This window comes from Prionailurus bengalensis, chromosome D3, assembly GCF_016509475.1.
Source record: "Prionailurus bengalensis isolate Pbe53 chromosome D3, Fcat_Pben_1.1_paternal_pri, whole genome shotgun sequence".
NCBI classification, from domain to species: domain Eukaryota; kingdom Metazoa; phylum Chordata; class Mammalia; order Carnivora; family Felidae; genus Prionailurus; species Prionailurus bengalensis.
The window spans coordinates 1,198,970-1,221,537 of NC_057356.1; the positions used below are offsets into that span (position 1 = coordinate 1,198,970).

The 22,568-nt window shown below is 54.5% G+C and overlaps 1 protein-coding gene across 2 annotated transcripts in view; it reads right to left on the reverse strand.

The window, feature by feature from the left end:
• The window catches only part of LOC122470104 (splicing factor SWAP), a 69,696-nt gene that overhangs the window by 36,061 nt on the left and 11,067 nt on the right, over positions 1 to 22,568 (reverse strand). For both annotated transcript variants that reach the window (XM_043557275.1, XM_043557277.1), the window contains 6 exons: positions 20,097 to 20,322; positions 18,816 to 18,928; positions 18,243 to 18,375; positions 2,488 to 2,725; positions 1,221 to 1,352; positions 138 to 231 (listed from right to left, as the gene is read on the reverse strand). In XM_043557275.1, coding sequence (XP_043413210.1) covers positions 138 to 231; positions 1,221 to 1,352; positions 2,488 to 2,725; positions 18,243 to 18,375; positions 18,816 to 18,928; positions 20,097 to 20,322 — 936 coding nt within the window. The remainder of the gene's footprint in view (positions 1 to 137; positions 232 to 1,220; positions 1,353 to 2,487; positions 2,726 to 18,242; positions 18,376 to 18,815; positions 18,929 to 20,096; positions 20,323 to 22,568) is intronic.

Below are 22,568 nucleotides of genomic sequence, written 5' to 3' on the forward strand. Positions count from 1 at the left end.
GAAGGGTAGAGACGGCATGTGCTGCGCACGACCGTCCGCGCCAGGGGCTCAGCGAGCCCGTTCCCGCATCCCGCCCGTAGGCACAAAATCCCTGCTGCGTCCAGAACCCGGAGCCTCCCTGCCCTGCAGACACACACCTGTGCACTGTCGCCCCCTTCCTTCTGGAGGAAGAACTGCTTCTTGAACTCGTAATAGGCGTTATACTGGTGCCAGGGCTGCAGGAACTCAAACCTAGGAGCGGAGAGGGTGGTGAGTCACTCGTGCGGGCGCGCGCCCCGGCTGGCGCCAGGGTTCCTGCTGCCTGCTGGCCGCCGGCAGACGCCGTCCCCGACGCCCTCCAGCGACCCACTCAAGCCAGGTACCGCCTCGGCCGTGTGCAGAAGCAACGGCCGTACCCTCCCCACCTCGTGGACAAGGGAGACGAGGCGTAGGGAGGGCGCGGGGCTCGCCCACGTTCGTGCTGTAACGTAACCGCCACCTCACGCTGGATGGTTCACACCCGAGGCGTGGAACGGGATTTGATTACGTGGCAGATTCTTTTGTTTTCTGCTTCTTCGGTTTTTGTTTACAAACACACACCTTTTTTTTAACTTGTATTTTTTTTTTTTTACCTGGCACACATGTTTTTTCAGTTTTTATTTTCATTTCACCTAACTCACACGCAGAGTTATAGCAGTTTCTCCCGAGCACAGTGTAGTGACAACACCTCTGTGCGCTGCCCGGTGCTCAATCCTTCATTCCCATCACCCACTTCACCCTCCCTCCCCGCTGAGTGGCAGATTCTTCGTTTTAGAGAGGGAAAGAGCGAGGGTGTGATCGGGAGACAGGCATAGAAAGGGGGAGAGAGAGAATCCCAAGCAGCCTCCGTGCCAAGCGCAGAGCCCGATGTAGGGCTCGAACCCATGAACCATGAGATCGTGATCAACTCAGTCGGGCGCTCAATCGACTGAGCCCCCGGGCGCCCTGAATGGCAGAGTTTTGAAAAGCACGGGGGCCAGCTCCGTTTCGGGTGCTTCGACATTCCTCCTTAAAGAACAAAACAAAACAAACGAGTCCCCCCCACCCAACTGCAGGTAATTCAGCAAGGTGGTTGTAAGATGTATTTACGTAAACACGTAAGGATTAACCGTGGTGAAGAGAGAACGGGGCTAGACTGACGACAAGCTAAGTGACGTGCCGAGCACCCGTGTCCGGCCACCACACGCCGCTCCTCCCCTCACCTTTGGTCATTCTTAGCACGAACGCTGGTCTCGAACTTAAGGCCGTTCCGAGCCACGTACTCCGCCAGCTTGTCGATCACAGGCTGAATGTCGGGGGGCGGGGGGATGATGGCCGCCACGGGAGCAAGTGCACTGCGGAGAAGAGTCTCGTCACACGGTGCGGGGGCCTCCCGAGACCGCCGGCAGGTGCACCGGCGCAGAGCGCTGCCGAGGGCTCTCAGCGTCCCGGGCCGCACCCGCACGCAGTGACACACACACAGGGCGGCTCTGAGCGTGACCTCAAACACCAAAACTAACCAAAGTCCTCTGGTTTAAAACAGGGACCAAAATATCGTTGCCAGTGGGTAAAAATGGCGGTTTTATGGAAATTAAGACTTTAAATCATGAAAACAAGTTCACCCCTAACACTTCCCTCCAACTAGGAGCTAATTCTTTCTTTAAAAATTTTGTTGGGGTTGGGGGGGGGCAGAGAGAGAGAGGGACAGAGAATCCCAGCAGGCTCCACACTCAGCACGGAGCCCGATGCGGGTCTCCATCCCATGACCCTGGCATCACGACTTGAGCTGAAACGGAGAGTCGGATGCCTAAGTGACTGAGCCACCCGGCACCCCACGAGCTAATTCTTAGAGGCAGCCGAGAGTGAACCACGCGTTGACTTTTTTTCAAGCTAAAAAGAGAACGTGGGCAGTGCAGCCCCACATTCGCATTTCGCGCCCCCTTTCCCAGCACAGTCAGAAGGCCCGTCATTTTGCAGAAACATCCAAGTTTCTGTCGACGTCCAGCACAGGCACCCGGGGCCCCCAACAGAGCACCTGCTCTCTCTGCGGACGCCTGGACGCCGCCCCGCTGCCCACTGCCACTTCAGGTCAGCGGTTCGATGGGTCTGACAGCCCGAACCCCACCTGCCTACGGCTTGTGGGAGTCACTTGCGTTAACTGCACAAAAGCCTGTTTCTCGCTGGCAACTGCAGCTTCGCTCTGCACTGCTGCCCAGCTGAGATGTCAGCACATCAGAAAGACCGGACACAGGGGCCGGGGCAGCGCGGGGTGCCGAGGCCGGGGGGTTCCGAGGGTTGAGGGGCGCTAAGGGTACGAAGGTCGGGGTGACGCAGGGCGCGGACTGGGAATCAATGTTCTCAGTGTTTACGACATGACAATTTCTGTTATGCCATCAACTCTGTAACCGGGGATCTGGACCCTGAGATCTTCCACAAACCCCGACGAGAAACCCCAAACCACGAACGCGGAAGTGCCAGACGTGGGCGTACCTTGTGGTGATGGTGGAGGTCACCCCGCTGCTCGACTCTGCTGTGGTTGGGGGGGGCGGGGGCGTGGTCCCGGGGGGCGGCGGGGCGGCGGCCGTCACTCCGGCGGAGCTGGGCACGGCCACGCCGGCGGGCAGGGCGCCGTAGTAGGTGGCCACGTCGACCCCCGGCGGGGGAGGAGCCAGGCAGTAGGTGCCATCCGGCAGCATGTAGTAGCTGTAATACATGGCGGCCACTGTCGCTGTGAAAACACAGGTGCAAGGTCACTCCTGTTCGTCCGCTCCCACGCCGTTTTCTGTGCTCTCTGACGTAAGAGAGGCTGTCCCCGGGACACGTGATTTGGAAGGACCGGGCAACGTGCAGACACACACCTGGGGACTACAGGGAAGGGGCGGTGACCGAGCACACGAGACGTCCCCTCTCCAGCAGCTGGCGACCCCCACTCACGGGACCCCCGGCAGACCTCCCCCAGGAGGCCGGCCTCGGTGGCCCACGCCTTTCCCGGTTATTCTCAGGGCACCACGCATCCCTCGTCCTGAGGGGCGTCTGTAAAGCTGTTTGCGCTCGGTCGCCAGACAGCCCCGCCCACCCCGCCACGGTGCGCTGTAGTGAATTTACCACAGCCCGAGGGACACAGGTGCGGCTCTGCTGTCACTGGGTGACCTACAACAGCTTCCTAGCAAGTTGGGGATGTAAGCAAACACCGGTTTCAATAGTGAAAAGTCCTGTAAGTTTATTCATCTTTTTTTTTTTTTTTGAAAAACATTCAAATCTATCGAAATCACAGAAAATTCAACAATCCTTGGGGCACCTGGGTGGCTCAGTTGGTTAAGCGACCGATTCTTGATTTCGGCTCAAGTCATGATCTCACGGTTCACGAGTTTGGCTCTGCACTGACAGCGTGGAGCCTGCTTAGGATTCTCTCTCCTTCTCTCTCTGTTCCTCCCCTGCGTGTTCTCTCTCTCTCAAGATAACTAAGTAAACTTAAAAAACAAAGATTCAATGATCCAATTAAGAATCACTTCTAATCCTGTTGGGATAAGCGAATGGTTCTCACTACACAGAGATTTAATTTCCTTTTCCTTGGAGGATGGTGACAAGAACTTTCCAACTACAGACTTTTACTTTGATTTTCAACTAATTCGCTTTAAACCAAGCACATTTATCAAGCGTCCGGCACTGCGCGCCCCTCCACTCAGGGCCAGCAGCCTGAGGCGTCCCTGCAGCGGCCGGTCTCCTGTCCCTGGCTGGAGTCACGTGCAGCCCCGCGTGCTGTGGGCTCAGCCGCCGCAGACGACCCTCGCGCTTCGTGAACACGCATGCGCGGCTCCCAGCGCGTCCCTCCCTCTCGATGTCACACCACCCGCCGCTCCACATGCACGAGGACACTCCGAATTATCCCAGAAAGAGGCGCGGCCCCATATCCTGACCGCGTGATCTCCGCACGGAACACGGGGTCATGCCTCTGAAGGAGGCGGGCGATTCGAGACTGCTCACTGTGGGCAGGGGCCGAGGCGGGCGGTGGCGGGAAAAGCGCTTACAGGACAGACAAACGGATGCAGCGGTTCTGATGGAAGCTTTTCCTAACCAGCCTGCACCTCCGTCAGATACAACATTGTCCCTGCAGGAACGGAGCCACTGCTGCCCCCCCCCCTTCCCCCCGCTTCAGCCAGCCATCGGGACCGTCTTCTCGGCCTCCACAGCCACCCGCGGAGGGGATGATGTGGCTCCAGCGAGGACAGAGCATAACCCCGACCTCCCTCAGAGAACACCCACGTGCAGCCCGATGTCTCTGGGGAGGGGAAGGGACTCCTGTTCCTGTGTGGGGCGTCACATCTCAGCGGAAGGCACACACTCCGCTCCTGCCCTGGACAGTCAGCCTCCTGCCTGAAAACGAGCCGAAGTAGGTTTTAGTTTTAATTAGAATTTCTAAAAATTTTAACGTTTATTTATTTTTAAGAGAGAAAGAGAGGGGCAGAGACAGGGGGACACAGGATCTGAAGTGGGGCTCGAACTTGCCAACTGCGAGATCATGACCTGAACTTCAGATGCTCCACCGACTGAGCCCCCCAGGTGCCCGCAGGTTTTCAACCGCAGCCACAAGCAGTGAGCCACGTGAACGGGTAAGAACCGAACAGCTGACGAGCTTCAGCTAACGGTGCACGTCCTGCGAGGTCGATGTAACACGTCCTTTACGTAACAGAGAAAATCAACGGTTCTTGGAACTGAGCACCGTCCCTCAAAGTGTGAACACGCAGACTAACTGTGCATGTGAGTTCCCTGAACCTCCGTCATGTTACGCTGAAACAACGTGTCGAAAACAGCGTTCCTGGCAAGACGGCGATTCACTCGGGCGTGCGTCCCCAGAGCACGTGAAGACACCGGTGAAGGCAGAGCGGGAAGTACACGAGCACAGCTGAGCCTCCGGGTCTGAAAACAGAAGGGCACGCCCGAACCTGGATGCCGGGGCCCCCAGCACGGGGTCGCACTGAGGAGGAGAGGTGCCGAGCCGGCGTCCCCAGCAGACCCGCAGGGGCGGCCCTTGTCCGCACCCGACACACGTGCGGCGAGGCTCCCCTGCGGTCACACCGCACACAGCGAACACTCTCACAACCTCCATTTATCTACAGATATGCTGACGGCGACCAGACGCTGCTGTCTGGTGGCTGACTGGGGCGCGGCAAGCGCCACGCTGGGTTTAAGAGCTCCCCTTTCAGCTGGACCCTCGCTTCGAGGGCTGTCGGGGGTGAAGGGCTTCCAGGGGAGGGTCCTTTCTGCCCTCTGCCCCCAACAGGGGTGCTGGGGTGTGATGGTAGCGGCGGACCGCCGTCTGATCCCCACGCCCCGCCCGTCACGGCACCTCTGGACCCCACTACCGAGCAGCGCCTCCCTCCCTCACCTCTGACGCTGGCACATCCACGCAGCGTCTCCTGCGTGACACCTCCCCCCCCCCCCCGCCCCGCACCCTGCTCCAGCCCCCACGGTTCGACCCCCAGCACCTCCCCCGCCCCAGGCCCCTGCTCCCAGGGGCAATTCTCTGCAACAGCAGTGTCGGGGCACGGCTGGCTTCCAGGAGCTCGCACACTCCCAGCACACGGTGCACTCCCCAGCACACAGCAGGCCCCACGAGCCTTCCAAGGCAGCCTGGCGCTCAGATATGCAGGCACACTGACTTACCCTATTACACAGGTTCCGAGACATGCACTCAAAGCCAAAGACCCTTTGAAATGATCATCAGAGCGCGTGTGTGTTTTGTACACAGCCTCCCCGCCCCCCGAGATTCCCATTGCTGGACTGAACCCCAGACAGGACAGAGGTCTGGTGCCCCAAGACCATGTTCCCTGCAGCCACCGTCACGTCCCAGACTCCCGAAGGGACCCACCACACTCTCGCGTTACACCTTATCAGGCTTGCTGTTCTCCGGATTCTACACTGAATTTCCAAGAAGCGAGTGGGTTTTGCAGAAAGTTAAATGCGATGGCATTATCAGCACGAGAACCACAAATGCCTGCTCCAAATGAACCCAAGCAAGAAGTTTCAAGGAGCACCTACATTTGCTGAGGGCCGGCATAGCTGTATGAGGAAAATCCAGCTGCTAGGAAGCGTAAGGTGCATTCTGGCGCGCTTCCTTCCCGGAATCGCATGTGCTCAGGAACGGACAGAGCTATGGGATGCACGGTCACACAGACACGTCCACCTACCTTCCAAAGCCCTTCTGTTCAACCGGCCTGCAAAAACCAGGGCCACCTTGCTGATCTTTTTTGGGACCTTAACCTCATACAGATTTAACTCCCAGCGTTGGAAGGGCTCTCAAACAGAGGGCCGGTGAGCAATCCCTTCCGCGTGAGAGCCAGTTCAGGGGAGACAAACCCCATGTGAACGCGTTAAGAATGAAAATGGCTTCCCTGAGTGCCACGGAGAAAAGAGTTTATTCTTAAAAAGAAAAAAACAACAACAATCTATTTTACTCACACAAGACACAAGACGTCAGGATGCCAGAGCGTGACCCTCCAGGGTGCGTGAACAGCAGTCGTGAGCAGCGCCCCCCCCCCACCCCCCCACCCCCCCGCCTGCACCTCAGCGTCTCACCTGTCCAGGCCCAGGTCAGCAGCCGTGCCCCCCGGCTGCCTCCACCGGGCCTGCGGATGGCCCTGGCTGTGCACCCCTGGGACCTTCCTTGTGAGTTCAAGGGCTTTAGGACCCGCTTGTGTTTGAGGATTCCAGAATTCCCATCTCCAGCTCTGAGTGGGACTTGCACATTAATTGCACACCCCACCGGGCCACCTCGTGAGTGGTTCACACCAGGGAGTACAGACTGGGATCCCTGCCTGCCCCCCCCCCGCCCCCCGCACCCCCAGGGAGCGGCAGTGCCTCCTGGTGGGGCGGCACACTGCACGACTCCTCCCAGCGCCTGCTCAAAAGTTCCGGGAGCCCTGCCTGGACCAGACACGGCTGCCCCCACCCCACCCCCTGCCAAGTCCCCTGTGCCACATGCCACGACCCCCCTCCCCTCTCCGTCCCCCAGCTGGACTTCCTCCCCGACCACGCCTCTGGCACGGTGACCTCTTGGTCTCCATGATCCCCCACGACCCGAGGAACCTCGCTCACCGCTATTCCTGGCGTGGCACAACCACAGTGCCGATCTGCTCGGCGACTGTCCAAGTTACGCACGGGAGGATGAGGACTGGGAGGGTGTGAGGGCACCCTGCAGCAGCCAGGGCTACTAGGCGACGGGCCCAAACCTGAGACCCGAGCGACAGGACTCAACCCACTGTTCTGCGCCTGTCTGGACTACCTCCCACCCGCGGGAGCAGCACGAGGGCATGTTCAGACATTCGAGAACTAAAAGAATGTGCGTCCCTGTGTACCCAACGAGAGCACAAGTTCCAACAAAACACAGGAGTAAACCAACCGATCAAGCAGGGGAAACCCCAGGCACTAACACAGGAAAGCAACAAAAAGTCAGGGAACAGAGGGCTGCAGGCCGAGAACGCAGCCACTCCAGACCGGAGCAGGGGCGGAAGGCTCCAGAAACACGACTGTCAACGCCACCCAAACGCAGGCCACCAGCACGACCCCCGGCAGACCAGAGAGCACATCGTGCAGGCACCTGCAGTCTGTAGGGCCATCGGATAAAAAGAAGTCCGTAACATGAGAACATTTATATTCCAGCAAAGTCTCTGATTCTGGGATAGAGCAGGGGCTGGCAAACGCTTACAGCCAGACAGTAAATATATTACCTTTTGCGGACCAAGAGGCAAAATTAGATACTCAGAGTATATAGATGAGTATTTACATGATACTGAGCATACAGATACTCGGAGAAAGAGAAAAAACAAATTCCCACACAGTTTTTAATTGATGAAATTCAAATTTTAATAGAAATAACTGAGTGGCTTTTTAGGGGGTAGTATAGGTCTACAAATGGGAAAAATGACATTCTTTCCGTAAAGGAGGACACTTCACTTAGCTGGGGTTCTAAGTCAGTGTTCCTAGCAGCAGGCTGTGAAGATGTGTGGCAAAGCTTGTTCTCAGCTCACGGACACACACACACACACACACACACACACACACACACACACACACACACTGGCCGGGTTCATGGTCACACACACAGGCAGCGGCCGGGTCTACATGCAGCCTGCAGTGCACCTAGACCCGGACAGGGTTGCACGCCTGGCAGTTTCCAGCTAAAACACCTCCCTTCCCTCCACAAACTGGAATTTGGGTTTTGCAAAAGTCAAACTTTTCTGGAGTGCTGTTTAGAAATGCTCTTACAACCTCAGTGGCTGACAACCTCGAAAGTATTTTCAAACACATGCAAAAGTTACAGGAGTAAAACCTGCCCTTACTCCCATTATTTGGGTACGCCGTGTTCCCTGCCATTCTGTGACCACACGTTCAGGGATTTCTGAGGCACGGGTGGACTCTGTGGACAGGATGGGACGCACGTGCCCAAACACTCGCGGGGTCTGATCTCCGACTTAGGTCCACAGCGACCCAGTAAAGGTCCCACCCTGTAACACTATGCACAGAACATACAAAACTGTAGACAATTTCCCAAATCACAAGGCAGGTTCCTTGATCTCTATTCAAGCTAGACTTTGGGGGAAGCCACCAGGCAGCAGATGCGTGCAATGCCCTGGGGACCTGCGTATCACACACGGTGCCACCTGAGCCGCCCCTCCCCTGCCCTCTCATGTGCTTACCCAGCTGACAGAGCAGTGTCAGGATAAACAACTTTCATGATGATTTCACTATCAAGTTCTACACGGCTACCTCTTCTGCTGAAAATAAACCCTAATAAAGGTTCTTTCAATATCTAAAGAGTCAGATCCCGAACTCAGAATTAATCTCACAGCCTGTCTACTTGATTAGAGAACTTTCTTCTGCCCACAATTAAAAAAGTTATGCTCGGGGCACCTGGGTGGCTCCGTCGGTTAAGCGTCCGACTTCAGCTCAGGTCATGATCCCGCAGTCCGTGAGTTCAAGCCCTGCATCCGGCTCTGTGCTGACAGCTCAGAGACTGGAGCCTGTTTCGGATTCTGTGTCTCCCTCTTTCTCTGCCCCTCCCCCGTTTATGCTCTGACTCTCTCTGTCTCAAAAATAAATAAATGTTAAAAAAATTAAAAAAAAAAAAAAGTTATGCTCTTTTCACTGAAAACCTTTACCCCAGGAGAGGTCGAGTTACAGGAGTTCAAACACTTGGCATCACAACCCAATTCAGTAATTGCTATTATCGCTGCTGTCTGCATTTTCAAGGCCGAGGACAGAAGCAGAGTGAGAGAAACGGAAGGACGACCTGGCCATCTCAAGTTTCTCTCACCCGCTCGACAGCCTGCTGACCCCACGCAGAGACTTCCAGCTTCGCCTCCCAGACTTGGGCCGCCTCCCTGAGTCCTGAAGGGCCCTCTGACCACTGACCTGTGGGCTCTCCATCACTCAAGTCTGGATGGCAGGAAAAACCAGTCAAGCCAACCAACAACCCCAACATTGCCGAGTCCACAGTTGTGTTGTTAGAGCGATCGTTTTCTGAGCAGAGCTGACACACAACGTTACATTAATTTCAGGGGTACAACATGGTGATCAACATAACAGCGTTTAAGTACAACATTATGCCCTCCCATCTCTCCAAATACTTGGAAGCATCTGGATCACTGCATTGTGTCTGAATTATTTTCAAACTTATTACTGCATAACGCATCCCAGCCATCTTCTATTTACTCCCTGATGGCCTCCAGACAACCCAGTGTTAAAAATTCCAACAGGAGACTTATCTCTTGGTCATCAAAGTAGATTAGGAAAACCCGAACGGCTTGTGCAGTGACAAAGAATGTGATGTGTATAAAGCTGGAGAAGCACCTGAACCAATCGATTTTACACACAGGAACACGTGACTCAGGAACGTCAGCCCAGTGTTTAAAAGCCAATGCTCTCTTTCTGGCAGATGAAACCTCGAAAGGCCTGTCTCCAACCATTGCTTAAAGTCGGCATCAATGACCCCCATGTAAAAAGTTTTGAGTTCTTGGGGCGCCTGGGTGGCGCAGTCGGTTAAGCGTCCGACGTCAGCCAGGTCACGATCTCGCGGTCCGTGAGTTCGAGCCCCGCGTCGGGCTCTGGGCTGATGGCTCAGAGCCTGGAGCCTGTTTCCGATTCTGTGTCTCCCTCTCTCTCTGCCCCTCCCCCGTTCATGCTCTGTCTCTCTCTGTCCCAAAAATAAATAAATGTTGGAAAAAAAAAAATTAAAAAAAAAAAAGTTTTGAGTTCTTAATCCCGTACCGGGTTCTGGAGGCCTGTGACATAAAAACAGATTCCGGAGAGTTCCGGGTGAAGACGGGGAGTGGTTCAAGCATGCAGCCCGAGCCGCAGGGTGGAGGTGCTCGCAGGGAGGACCTGCGGGGCGGCTCCGCCCTGGGAGTCCCTGACTGCGGAAGGACACCTGCTCTGGGGGAGCTTCAGGATCCACAGGAGAGCACAGAGTGGGTTTTCCAGAGAAGGCTGCACTTGGAAGGGAGGACAAAGGGGCTCAGAGAAGGCAGGACACGAGTGTCCAGGGGGAAGCGCCGCAGCATCGGGTCAAAGGTCGGGGCAGGACTGCCAACGTGGGTGGGAGAGACGGCAAGGGAAAGGCGAAGTGTGCAGGCCCGCCGTGGCCAGACCCCGGGAGCCGAGCACCGCACGTGAACGGCGAAGACAGGAGTCTGGACATAAAGAGAATGCACACAGTGTCTGTACTTTCTGGGCCACAGATGAATCTGGTGAGACAAGAGTTCCACGGAGCACAAAGAAAAGGAAATAAAACCACCACTGAGATGAAGAGGGAGTTGGGCTTGCTGCCTGTTCCTGTGCCACCGCCTGGAACCAGAGGCCCGCGACAGAACACAGTTCCCTGGAAATGAGAAGCCGATCACTCCAGGACGGCTGGGGAACAGGCCAGGTCAGAAGCCGGCCCCTACCTTTCCACAGCAACATCCGAGCCCAGGACCCGCTGGCTGCGCACGGAACCCTCCGCCAAGCTGCTCTCTACGTGAGAAGGGCACAGACGCGTGCCAGTGACATCTCAGAGAATGGTGTCCAGGAGCGATTAGTAGAAAACCAAGCAGCTAACACACCCGCGCAACCGGTCGGGGGCGATGGCCGGCCGACGCAGGCTTCTCAGGGTAGGAAAGACCAGGTCAGATGCCAGCTTACAGAGGGCTCAGGGACAGAAGACACTCCCCAAGACTTTTATACCCAGACAAATTTTCCTTTCTACACGAAGGTGGGAGGGGGTGCTTCTCGAGCGAGCGAGAACATGTGACCAGGACCCTCACGACGTGTGTCCGCGAGACTCAAATCGCCAGAGAAGAGTCAAAGAATGGAGCAAAGGGGTGTCTGGGTGGCCAGTTAAGCGTCCAACTCTTGATTTTGCCTCGCGTCATGACCTCGCAGTTCGTGTTAGAGCTCTGTGATGTTGGCTCGGAGCCTGCTTGGGATTCTCTCTCTCTCTCTCTCTCTCTCTCTCTCTCTCTCTCTCTCACTCTGTCACTCTTCTGCTTGCTATCTCTCAAAATAAAAATAAACTACAAAAACACAACACCACACCAAAGAACTGGATGGAGCAGAGGCACCCTGGTGAGACCCTCCCACTCAGGACGGAGGCCGACCACGTGGTGTCTTGGGCCACAAACAACGTAAATCTTACTCTTACAACAGAAACATAGTACTACTGCTCAAAAATCAGGAGGCAGAGGAGGGGTGAAGGGAAGGGATTTTAGGACCATTTTAACTTCCTCTAGTTTCACAGTTAATAACATCTAAGATAAAAACTAAGCTTTAAAAAGAATCTACGATTTCAACCTCTTTATTTCCTAATCACTACAACTGAATTCCTTTTTTTTTTTTCTTTAATTAATTTATTCTGACATAGAGACAGCATGAGCCAGGGGAGAGGCAGAAAGAGAATCTGAAGCAGGCTCTGAGCTGTCAGCACAGAGCCCAATGTGGGCCTTGAACTCATGAACTGTGAGATCATGACCTGAGCTGAAATCCAGAGTTGGGACACTTAACAGACTGAGCGACCTAGGTGCCCCCAGAACTGAATTCTTCAAGTATGGAAACTTTTATCTGAAGTTCAGCAATGACTACACTTTATTGATTATAGGTTCTTCTATTAAATTCGAGTAAGATTAAAAAGCTTATTTCTACTTTAACACAAGTATTTCTTTTTCAATTTTTTTTTTTTTTATGTTTATTCAGTTTTGAGAGACAGAGTGCAAGCAGGGGAGGGGCAGAGAGAGGGAGACACAGAATCCGAAGCAGGCGCCCGGCTCTGAGCTGTCAGCACAGAACCCAATGTGGGGCTCAAACTCACGCATCACAAGATCGTGACCTGAGCAGAAGTCAGATGCTTAACCGACTGAGCCAGCCAGGTGCCACTACACCCAGCTTTCTAATCCATATTTTACATAAAGATGACCGGTGTGTTCTCAGACAGAAGATTCTCACTGTCCTCCTCCTTCACCACAATTACCTCAGTGTTGCCCACTGTGTCAGTGATGCTCACCTAATGCTAAAAATATTTATTTCTGGGTGGTGGAATCTTGGATAACATTTTTACTTTCTTCCTCCTATGTCTCTTGACTTACAACAAAAGCATTAAAAAAAATTTTTTTTAATCTTTATTTTTGAGAGAGAGAGAGAGAGAGAGAGAGCGCACGAGCAGGGGAGGGACAGAGAGAGGGAGACGCAGAGTCCGAAGCAGGCTCCAGGCTCCGAGCTGTCAGCACAGAACCCGATGCGGGGCTCAAACTCACGAACCACGAGATCATGACCTGAGCCGAAGTCGGATGCTTAAATGACTGAGCCACCCAGGCACCCCCAAAGGCATTTTTTTTTTAAAGGGGTTTGGAGACTAAGTAAAGCACTTCAAGGTCATGATTTTGCAAGTTAAAAGAAATGCTGTGAACAACAGTAAAATCACACTTAAAAAAGACCAGAGCAGAAGAGAATGTCTAGTCTAGCCACATTAGATGGCTTAATTCACTTCAGTTATTTACAGAACGAAACACTTAAAAAACCTGGGTTGGCATTTTATTTTTAAGAAACTGCCTGCTATGCCAGCGGGCAGTGTTTCAATATTACTGCTTCCTGCCTAATTGTATTTACTACACTCGTCAGCAAGGATTTATGGCTACAGGGCAGGAGATGACCAAGTAACAGAAAGTCACTGTCAGGCTAATGAATGGAAAAAACCTGTCAGGTTCACACATCTATGTATGGAGATTTTAGGAAAAATCCTTCTGGAAGACAAACGGGCATGAGGCACCTGGGCGGCTCAGTCGGCCGAGCGTCGGACTTCAGCTCAGCTCATGATCTTGCGGTTCGTGAGCTCGGGCCCCGCATCCGGCTCTCTGCTGTCGGCACAGAGCCCGTTTCAGATCCTCTGTCCCTCTCTCTGCTCCTCCCCCGCTTGTGCACCCTCTCTCTCTCAAAAATAATCATTTGAAAAAAATAATAAAAACATAAAAATAGGCCCTCTTCTTCCAAGGCTGCCTAAACCCAGGAAAATCTCTCATCAGCAAGAAGTCAGTCACGAGGACCGGCCGTGCATACCCTGAGGGGCTTGTTAAACACTTGCTGATAGAAAGGGCTGGAAAAGCTTGGTGACCCCACCGGGAAGGAGGGGAGGGCGAGCTCTGGCAGGAAGAGCGGTGACAGGGACCGCCGGGGCCTGGAGAGACACCAGAGCTGACAGTCTTGAAACTGTGCTCACATGGACCTGTGAAGAATTCACTGGGGACACTAATGCAGTTTCAAAGCAAGCGTCACGTCGCCCTGCGCTCTTCCACGACCCAGGTGGCACAGATGGGCAGGTGATGGAGCCCCCTCCCGCCGCCCCAGGGCCCTATTCCTGCAGGCCGTCTCTCACCTGTCCCGTCAGGGACGCTGCCCCCTGCTTCCGAACCCAACACAGTGCTGTCCTCCCACGCCCGCCCCTCCGCCCCTGGCCCTGGCCCTGCACGCGGACGGCTATTCGGGGACACGCGGGGCGGCTCGGTCTTCCACCGGCACTAGAAATCTCGCTTGTGAGGCCCATCCCTGCGGCTCCTGCCTTCCCTGTGTTTGGAGACTGACTGGAAACCCGTGGCCGGGGGCACTCGGTGCGGATACCGGCAGGAAGGGCCCTTGGCTTCTCCGTCAGGCCGCAAAATCGCGCGCCCGGCAGGCTTCACCTGTGCTTTAGTTCATCTCGACAATTAAGGAATTCAAACTCGGTAACGTGAAACAACAGTTCAAACAACCCAGAAACCTCAATTTTATCCCCAGACTCCATCTCTCCAGGGTTCTTACGTGCCCGCAAGCGCAGGCCTCTCCGCCTTCAGTCCCGCAGTCTTCCCGGGTGCTGCAGGCGGGTTTCAGTGACACGCTGGCCTCTCCCTCTCCAGGGCTCGGGCTCCGAAGCGTGCAGACACGATGCCATTTGGGCGAGCGGCCCGGGGAAACCCTTTAAAAAGACCGCGTGACCATTCTGACCTTCCCGAATCATTCACACAGCAGCTTGTGTGGACTTCTTCCCTACTTGACTGTAAAAGTGGCTGATCTCTCAGTTTTTCTGCTTCCTAACTAATCTTACTTTTTCTATTAGTGGAACATAACGTTGTCTGTCGGCTTAAGAGAAATAACTCGCCATCAGTTCAAGCATCCTCACGCCGTCCCACCAGGCCCCTCGGCTGGAAGCCGCTGCACTGCCGGGAAAAGAAGAGGCTCTACCGGGGTCGTTTCCCAAGGCTCTTTCCCGGAGAGGGCCTTGCCCACCACTTGGCTGAGGGGCACCCCCCCGCGTCCATCCGGGCTGGCTCTGCCTCGGTGCCCCCCCCGGAAGCTCCTGGCTTCCCTGCACACTAGGGTCAGGAGGCTCCTCTTTCCTCAGGCTGGGCCTGTTTGCTTTCACAGCAGAGATCTTGTCTGAAGTGATTTTTTCCAGGTAAACAGCCATAACGAAGTTTTTAATTACAATTTATGCAAAGGATGGAAGGCCAATGCTTACAAGACTACGGGCTAGGGCAAGGGGCTGGGCGTGAGCCGTGAAGGCCCAGACTGCGGGCGCGGCAGGTGGGGACACCCCATCCGAAGGGCCCAGAGCACACCTGGTGTTCACGTGGTCCGTAGGTGCCCCTTCCAGACCTGCTCTTACAACAGACTTGGTTTAAACCACCAACTAGTCAGGCCTTGAGAGCTCTTCTCTTCTGGCAGCTCACAGACTATCTGATGGGGCTCATTTCCCATTACTGGGCCTCCTTTTCAAATTTTTCAAAAAAAAAAAAAAAAAATTTTTATTCACATTGTTGCTATTTTTTAGACAGCCCCGAATCTGACCACAGAATAAAAAAACATCTTTGAGGGGCGCCTGGGTGGTGCAGTCGGTTGAGCGTCCGACTTCAGCCGGGTCACGATCTCGCGGTCCGTGAGTTCGAGCCCCGCATCGGGCTCTGGGCTGATGGCTCAGAGCCTGGAGCCTGTTTCCGATTCTGTGTCTCCCTCTCTCTCTGCCCCTCCCCCGTTCATGCTCTGTCTCTCTCTGTCCCAAAAATAAATGAACGTTGAAAAAAAAAAAATTAAAAAAAAAAAAAAAAAAAAAGAAAACAACAACATCTTTGAGGACCTGAACACAGGTACCTCACGTGTGTCTCTGCTGGGCACTATTCTGGTCTGGAGCCAAATTCAAGCCTGAGGCTCTTCCTAGAAATTGGATCAGTCTGTCCAGCCATCCAGGCCTCCTGCCCCGCCCTGCAAGCCCCTGACCCTGGACAGATGGCTGCTGCGGTGACCCTAAGGGCTGATGCTCTCCGGGGGCCCTCACGGGATGCTCATTCCCCAGCAGGCATGCCCCCCCCCCCCCCCCGCAGCCAAACTTCGGGGGTCCTCTCTCAGGAGCACATTTCCATGCCCGGCCTGCCTCTCCCTCCCACCTGACCTCACCTAGTCCTCCACGAGAGCGAGCCTGCTCTCACTTCCGGTAATGAGGGGTCTACAGGAAATCGGGACACCTCCCAGCCCCCTTTCCGAGAGGGCAGTCACCACAGAGGAGCTCTGTGACACTCCACTACCCCCACGCCCACGACCCTTTTCACATCCAAGGCTGAGGCTGGACGCAGGGGGATGCCTACAAGCAGCACCCACTTTGCTGTGTTTTTTCTTAGACTGCCTTCTATTTTTACAAAATATGAGTTCATCGCTGACATTTGTAAATCGAGATATTTCCCATAAACATTCTGGATTTCTCGCTTCTCTGCAAAATCTGGAACTCGGCCTCTGGCACAGCCGCAATCCACGTGTAAGCAGCTAGGGACCCTGTCGGGACGGACTCTTTCGCCTCTGCTGGCTCAGACAGTTTAGCTGTGAGGCCGGCCCCCCACGCAAACATAATGCCAGGCACGAGCCCCAAATGCACCGTCTCACACTTGCCGGTCACTCTTGCACTGCGAGGCACCAGAGATGTGAAGACGACAACTTCACCGAGGAGGGGTCCTAACCGGTGCCCCCTGCTGGAGCACCTCCTGGGGAGAGGGGGTCACGGGTCCAAGCGGGGAGCCAGTGCAGTTACACCTGCCTGATGGAGGGCCTGGCGGAAACGGGCTCTGGGACCCCCGCAGTGAGCACAAGTCCTAGAGCGGCCACTCGGCCCTCCTGCCCAGTCCGGGGGTCTGCAGACGCCCCACGCCACCGCCACCCTTGGTACACACCCATGCTCACAACCGCGATGTGCAGAGCCAGTGGTCAGGTGACGGCCACCCCGGCCCCCAGCCTCTACCCCTTTCCCGTGCAAGACCGTTTAATAGCTTCAGGGTCCAGGGGACACACACGGACAGGGATTCAACGACGGGGCTGAAGAAGGAACATAAGGACGCCGAGAAGTGTCCTGTTCGGCGAACGAGCGTGGGTCACTCCTGACTCCCGATTCACCCGTGTGGCCGTGTGTGCACACAGCACTCCCCGTCGTGAGCGCCGCACATCCCAAGTCCCGTAAAGGGTTTTTCCAGGACACACGCACTGAGTTCACTCGAATCACCGATGTTACCGGAGCACCAGCCACACACACTGCCGCGTGTCGCACCAGAAGAGAGGTGTGGGAGGGCACGGTTGCTGGCCGACAGAAGCTTAAACAGCGAGCAGCCCGCATCTTAAAAGAGAATTAATCGGGGCGCGTGGGTGGCTCAGTCGGCTGAGCATCTGACTTCGGCTCAGGTCATGATCTCTCGGTCTGTGAGTTCGAGCCCCGCGTCGGGCTCTGTGCTGACCACTCGGAGCCTGGAGCCTGTTTCAGATTCTGTGTCTCCCTCTCTCTCTGACCCTCCCCCGTTCATGCTCTGTCTCTCTCTGTCTCAAAAATAAATAAACGTTAAAAAAAAAAAAAAAAAAAAAAAAGCACTCCTTTAAAAAAAAAAAAAAGAAAGAAAGAGAATTAATCTCCTGCTGATTTTCCAGACTCTGACGGGGCAGGCTTTGCGGACGGCCCCTCACGTCAGACCTGCAGGTAAAGAATGAGCACAGATCCCTGCAGCTGAGGGCTCTTCTCTCGTTCAGGGTTTAACCGCTGGGTACAGAAATCTTAGAAAGATCTGTTAATGAGACCGAGGTCAAATACTTTCAAATAATTCCTTGAATAGAAACTCAAGATTTGCCCTCCATTAATAACCTGCAGGTAATTAAACAGACAAAGAGCTAGCACACAGCCAGGAGAGGCAGGAGCTGCAACTAACTATCTCTAAGGGGCACGGCAGACAGTCTCGAGCTGTGTCTGTTCTGGGAAAGCCACCGCGGCAGACAGGACCGCGAGGCCCCAACATGCACTGCCCTGTGCTTCCTAACGGAGCTCTGACTTTGGCCGGGGCTGCGACAGGTCAGACTCCAGCCCCCGCCGCGGGCCGGGGCGACGGGGCGAGACCACCCCGTCTGTGAGGGCTGAAGGGAGACGCCAGGCGCGGCTTCTGGGGAGGTCTCTGAAGAAGGACAAAGTCACCGGGCACCTGCTTTCCGCCCCTGCCCGTGTCCTTCACCCTCCCGGATACAGAGCTGATGCTGGACGTGGAGCGGCCATCTGTCAACATTAGGTGACAGGCAAAGGGATGAGGCCGCGGGCTAAAGAGGGCTGAGCGTGCAGGCCCGGGGCCCCGCGCCCCTCACGGCACCCGGGCTGGCCCCGCGCCCCCGTCTCGCGCCCGCGGGGTAAGCTCTGCAGCGGGTTGCAGGCCGGAGGCGCCCAGCGAGGTACTCACAGTCAGCGGTGTACTCCACCTGGGAGGGCTGCGCGGCGCCGTCTGCCGTGGGGGGCGCGGGGGCGGGACCGTCGGCCTGGGCTTTACGGACCAGCGCGGCAAGGGGGTGATCCGGGTCCACCACCTTCAAGGGCTGCAGACAGAGAGGATGCACATCACACCATTTCCTGTGTTTTGAGTCACACAGAACTTCTTCCGAGGCCGAGAGGGCTCAAGTAGCCGCAGAACACGGCGTATCGGAACACAGCGTCTGGGCTTCAGGACGCCCCAGCCCGTGCACACCAGGGGCGGGCCGGGGCCGAGCTCTCCATGTAGCTGGCCGTGAGTCCCAGGGGGATGGGTCAAGGAAAGACGCTCCGATCCTCCCCAAGACCACTCGGGAAAGGAGGGCGGGTGGATGGGCAGAACGAAACCACTAGCGGCACAAGTGGGAGCACCGAGCAAAACACGAAAATGCAAACTATACCTCGACGAGGATAAAGTAAGATACAAAAGAAACGCGAGCTTGACGAGCTCCCAAAACTAAGTGAGCGGAAGTTTTGTTACGGCATAAAAAAAACAGAAGATGGACACCTTCATCAGCTCCTCCAGGCGGTTACACTTCTTGGAAGCAAAGAGAGACGGGTGCAAGTAACTCCCGTCTTCCTCGTCATCGTCATCGTCGTTGTCAGAGCTGACCCCCGACTCTGCAGAGCAAAAGCAGATTTCAAGATCCTGCTGTACGGTGAGACAAGGTACAAATAAGTGACGTGAAAACTAAAAAGCAGGGGCGCCTGGGTGGCTCAGTCGGTAAGGCGTCCAACTCTGGATCTCGACTCAAGTCATGATCTCACGGTTTGTGAGTTCAAGCCTCGCATCGGGCTCTGCACGGAGCGTGGAGCCTGCTTGGGATTCTCTCTCTCTCCCCGTCTCTCTGCACCCCCCCGAAAATAAGTATTACACAAAACAAAACAACCCTCAGAAGCAGACAAAGGCAGAGCTACACGTAATCGTTTCTTGGTTATCTGCCCCCAAACACCTGTGGTAAGTACCCCTGGAGCAGGACGCTGGGCAGAAAAACAGGAGCACGCCCTCGGCCCCGCTGGCAACATCCCTCCAGCGTTTACTGGAGTCTGGAGCCAAATCATTTTAATTTTCTAGAAAAAAGGCTAGAATCTTGATGAAAGGGAGAACAGCAACAAATACTTAAAAAAACTAACAAACGCAGAGAAAGTGAGAGCCGTAAGCAAGATTCACGCAACCGTTTTTGAAAATCATGTTCCAGCCGAAGAGAAAAAAATTCAACGGCTAACACACACACCGTTGTCCCGCATATTATTCGCGACGGTTAACTGGCCTCTGTAGTAAGAATCCCGAATTTAGGTAGTTAATGAAAACAACAGCTTGAGGTAGAGATGAGTAAAAAAACGGTAACAAAGTAACCTTTCATCTTTGTGTGCGTAACCTAACCTCAGCCCCTAAGCCCCACGCGCACGTGGACTGCTAGAACGCGCTCTAGAAGCAGGGGACTGTTTTCTCCAGGAAATGTTAAGCAGGCAAAACGAGAAAGAACGTTTCCAACCCAGGTGATTAGGTTCTGATAGCATCGATGTTTAATTATAGTTCACTTCTCTGCGGGAACGGTAAGAACCTAATACGCTCTCAAGACTCAGTCGAGAAGAGCTGGGCACCACCCTCCGGGGGCATGAGCAGGTGTAACGACCACGCCGTGCTGGGGAGGGGGGGGTGCTGCACAAACACTCTGGGCAGCCGAGGTGCAGGCCGCAGCCACCCCTCCGCACAAGGGCCGTTTTACCCCTCCCAGAGGCCGCCCCGCACAGGCCCCGCGTCCACGCACGACGGAGTCTCACATACTCTTTTTCTCCTCGTTTCTGTTTTCTGCCAGCACTGTGTAGCGCCCCTCTTTCATGGCTTTCTGGATGAATTTGTAGTAGGGGTTGAGGTAGTGATCAAAGCGTAGAAAGTCAAACTGAGAGTTCCGGGCCTGCTTGGCTTTCAGCATTATCTCAAATTGTGCTCCCTGTTTGCACACAAAATTGGCTGTGCGCTCGATGATAGCATGCATTTTGGCTGTTGGTGGCTATGAAAAAACACACACATTCACGTTATAAATTTTTCCTCTTTTCCACTGGCCCCATGACTTAAAACACAGAACTAACCCCAGTTTTTCCGTTGATGATGGGAAAGAAGAAACACTGCGGCTGGAGAGCCCGGCCCCCGTTTGCACGACACGTGGTCTGCTTCTGGATTCTGCAGCATTCTACGGGGAGAAGACTCGACTCACAGGCCAAGGCAGGCCATGCCAGCGGCCGCAGAACTGACCCGAGGCGATCTTTTTTCACACCAAGTCACCGTGCTTCCATATTATCAGGGGCTGTGGACCCTCAGAAGTGGTGTACGGGTTACGCACACAGGCATCTTTCTAGGGAGGGGGGACCCGTTCACCAACTTTGTCGGGAGTCTAGGGATCACCCCTCTTTCCCTCTTAGCTAGGACTAGTTTTTATGGCTCGGGAAGCGGCCTTTTCGAAGACACGGGGAAGGCCGCCTGCTCTCACCTGCTCCCGCACCCTAGACCTCTCCTCGCCACGTGGGTGTGGTCCGGCCCCAAGAGGGAGGCTCTCACCCACGGGAACAGAGCGGAACAGAGCGAGTGCTCCTGCCTCCAGGAGGGGTTACCACCAGGATCAGACCCTGCCGCCGGTCTCCTGGGTTTCCTGCTCCTGCCCGCGCCGCCGCTAAGTTACTTGTACCGCATGGCGCTTGGCACTCCCCACCCACAACCAGAGCTGTCAGACCAGATGCTGGAAGCCATACTCCACACTCCGAAAATACTTGTAATGACAAGGAAGAGATTAACACTTGGAAACTGCATGCAAATAAAGCGGGAAACTATTCATTAAAGATGGGCAGCGAAGTATTCAAGATGCTTGTTGTAATTTCCGAACCACATCCTTCATAAAATACAAATGCCTTAATTCCCAGATTAATTCCTGAATAAAGTCCTTCACACTTAAATAGAGTAAGCACCTACAATTAAGGTTATTTACCGATTCCAAAATAACCCAGATTCCATGTCAAAGGCCCACTGTGCCTGAAGTACGGGTCCTGAGGCAAATGTTCAATGGCTCTGGCTAACAGGAAGATTAATCTTTGAGACCGTGTTCCACACACACATCAATCACTAATGATGACTTTAGGATAATGACCTTTAAAGGAAACTATGATCCACCCCCTCCACGGAGAGGTATTCTCTGCTGACCAAACTAACCCGCCGGTTTAAGATTTCTTAAAAATAGGCCCATTTATGATACAGTGTCACGGCAGTTAAAAAGATAGTGGTCACAGGGGCGCCTGGGTGGCTCAGTTGGATAAGCGTCCAACTCTTGATTTCGGCTCAGGTCACGATCTCGTAACTCCTGAGTGAGAGCCCCGCACTGGGATCTGCGCGGACAGTGACGCGCCAACTGGGGACTCTGTGTCTCTCTGCCCCTCCCCTGCTCATGCTCGCTCTCTCTCTCTCTCTCTCCCTCTCTCTCTCTCTCTCTCTCTCGGAAATAGATAAACAAAAAGATAGCGCTTACAAAGCAAAGTCATTACTACAGAAAAACGAAGCACATTACGAACATACTTCCAGACTTACTACCAGAGCAAGTGGATGAGACCCCAACACCTGGTTTGGAAACATTCTTTGCTGTCACGTAAGTTTTACATAAATCCTGTTCCGTTTAATACCACGATCGTCTCCACTATAAACTGGGATCTCAAGGACGTATATAAATGCGTGTGTCATAAAGACTGATAAGGGGAGAAATGCTTGTCCTATTTAAAGGGGGAAACCTTTGGTTGAAGGAAGGGACTGGGCCCAAGAAGGTGGGCTGACACGTCCTCACTCCTCCTGAGTCACACTGACATGGACGCGGCTCTAACACCTGCGGGCAGACGCTGGGCAGTGGGGGAATCATACGCGTGGTGCGAAAGCCCACATCAGTGTAAGGTTTCCTAAGAGCTTTGGAAAATGCTGCTGCAGTGCGGGGCCGGGACCTCAGGGAACAGAGGTGAGGGCCCCCGGGAGCAGCCAGGCTGGCCCCCTCCTCCTCTACGATCAGGGGAGGAAAAATGAAATACTCAATTCACTCACAGCCCGAAATACACATCACAGCGGATGACATTTCAATTGTAAAAACAAAACGTTAGACACAACAGTAGCAAACATAGCAGAATATTTTTAAAATCCTAGGGTTGGGAAGGGACTTCCAAAAACAAGATTCAAAACGCTGACGTCGCAATGGAATATAATGACACGTATGACTTCATAAATAACGTT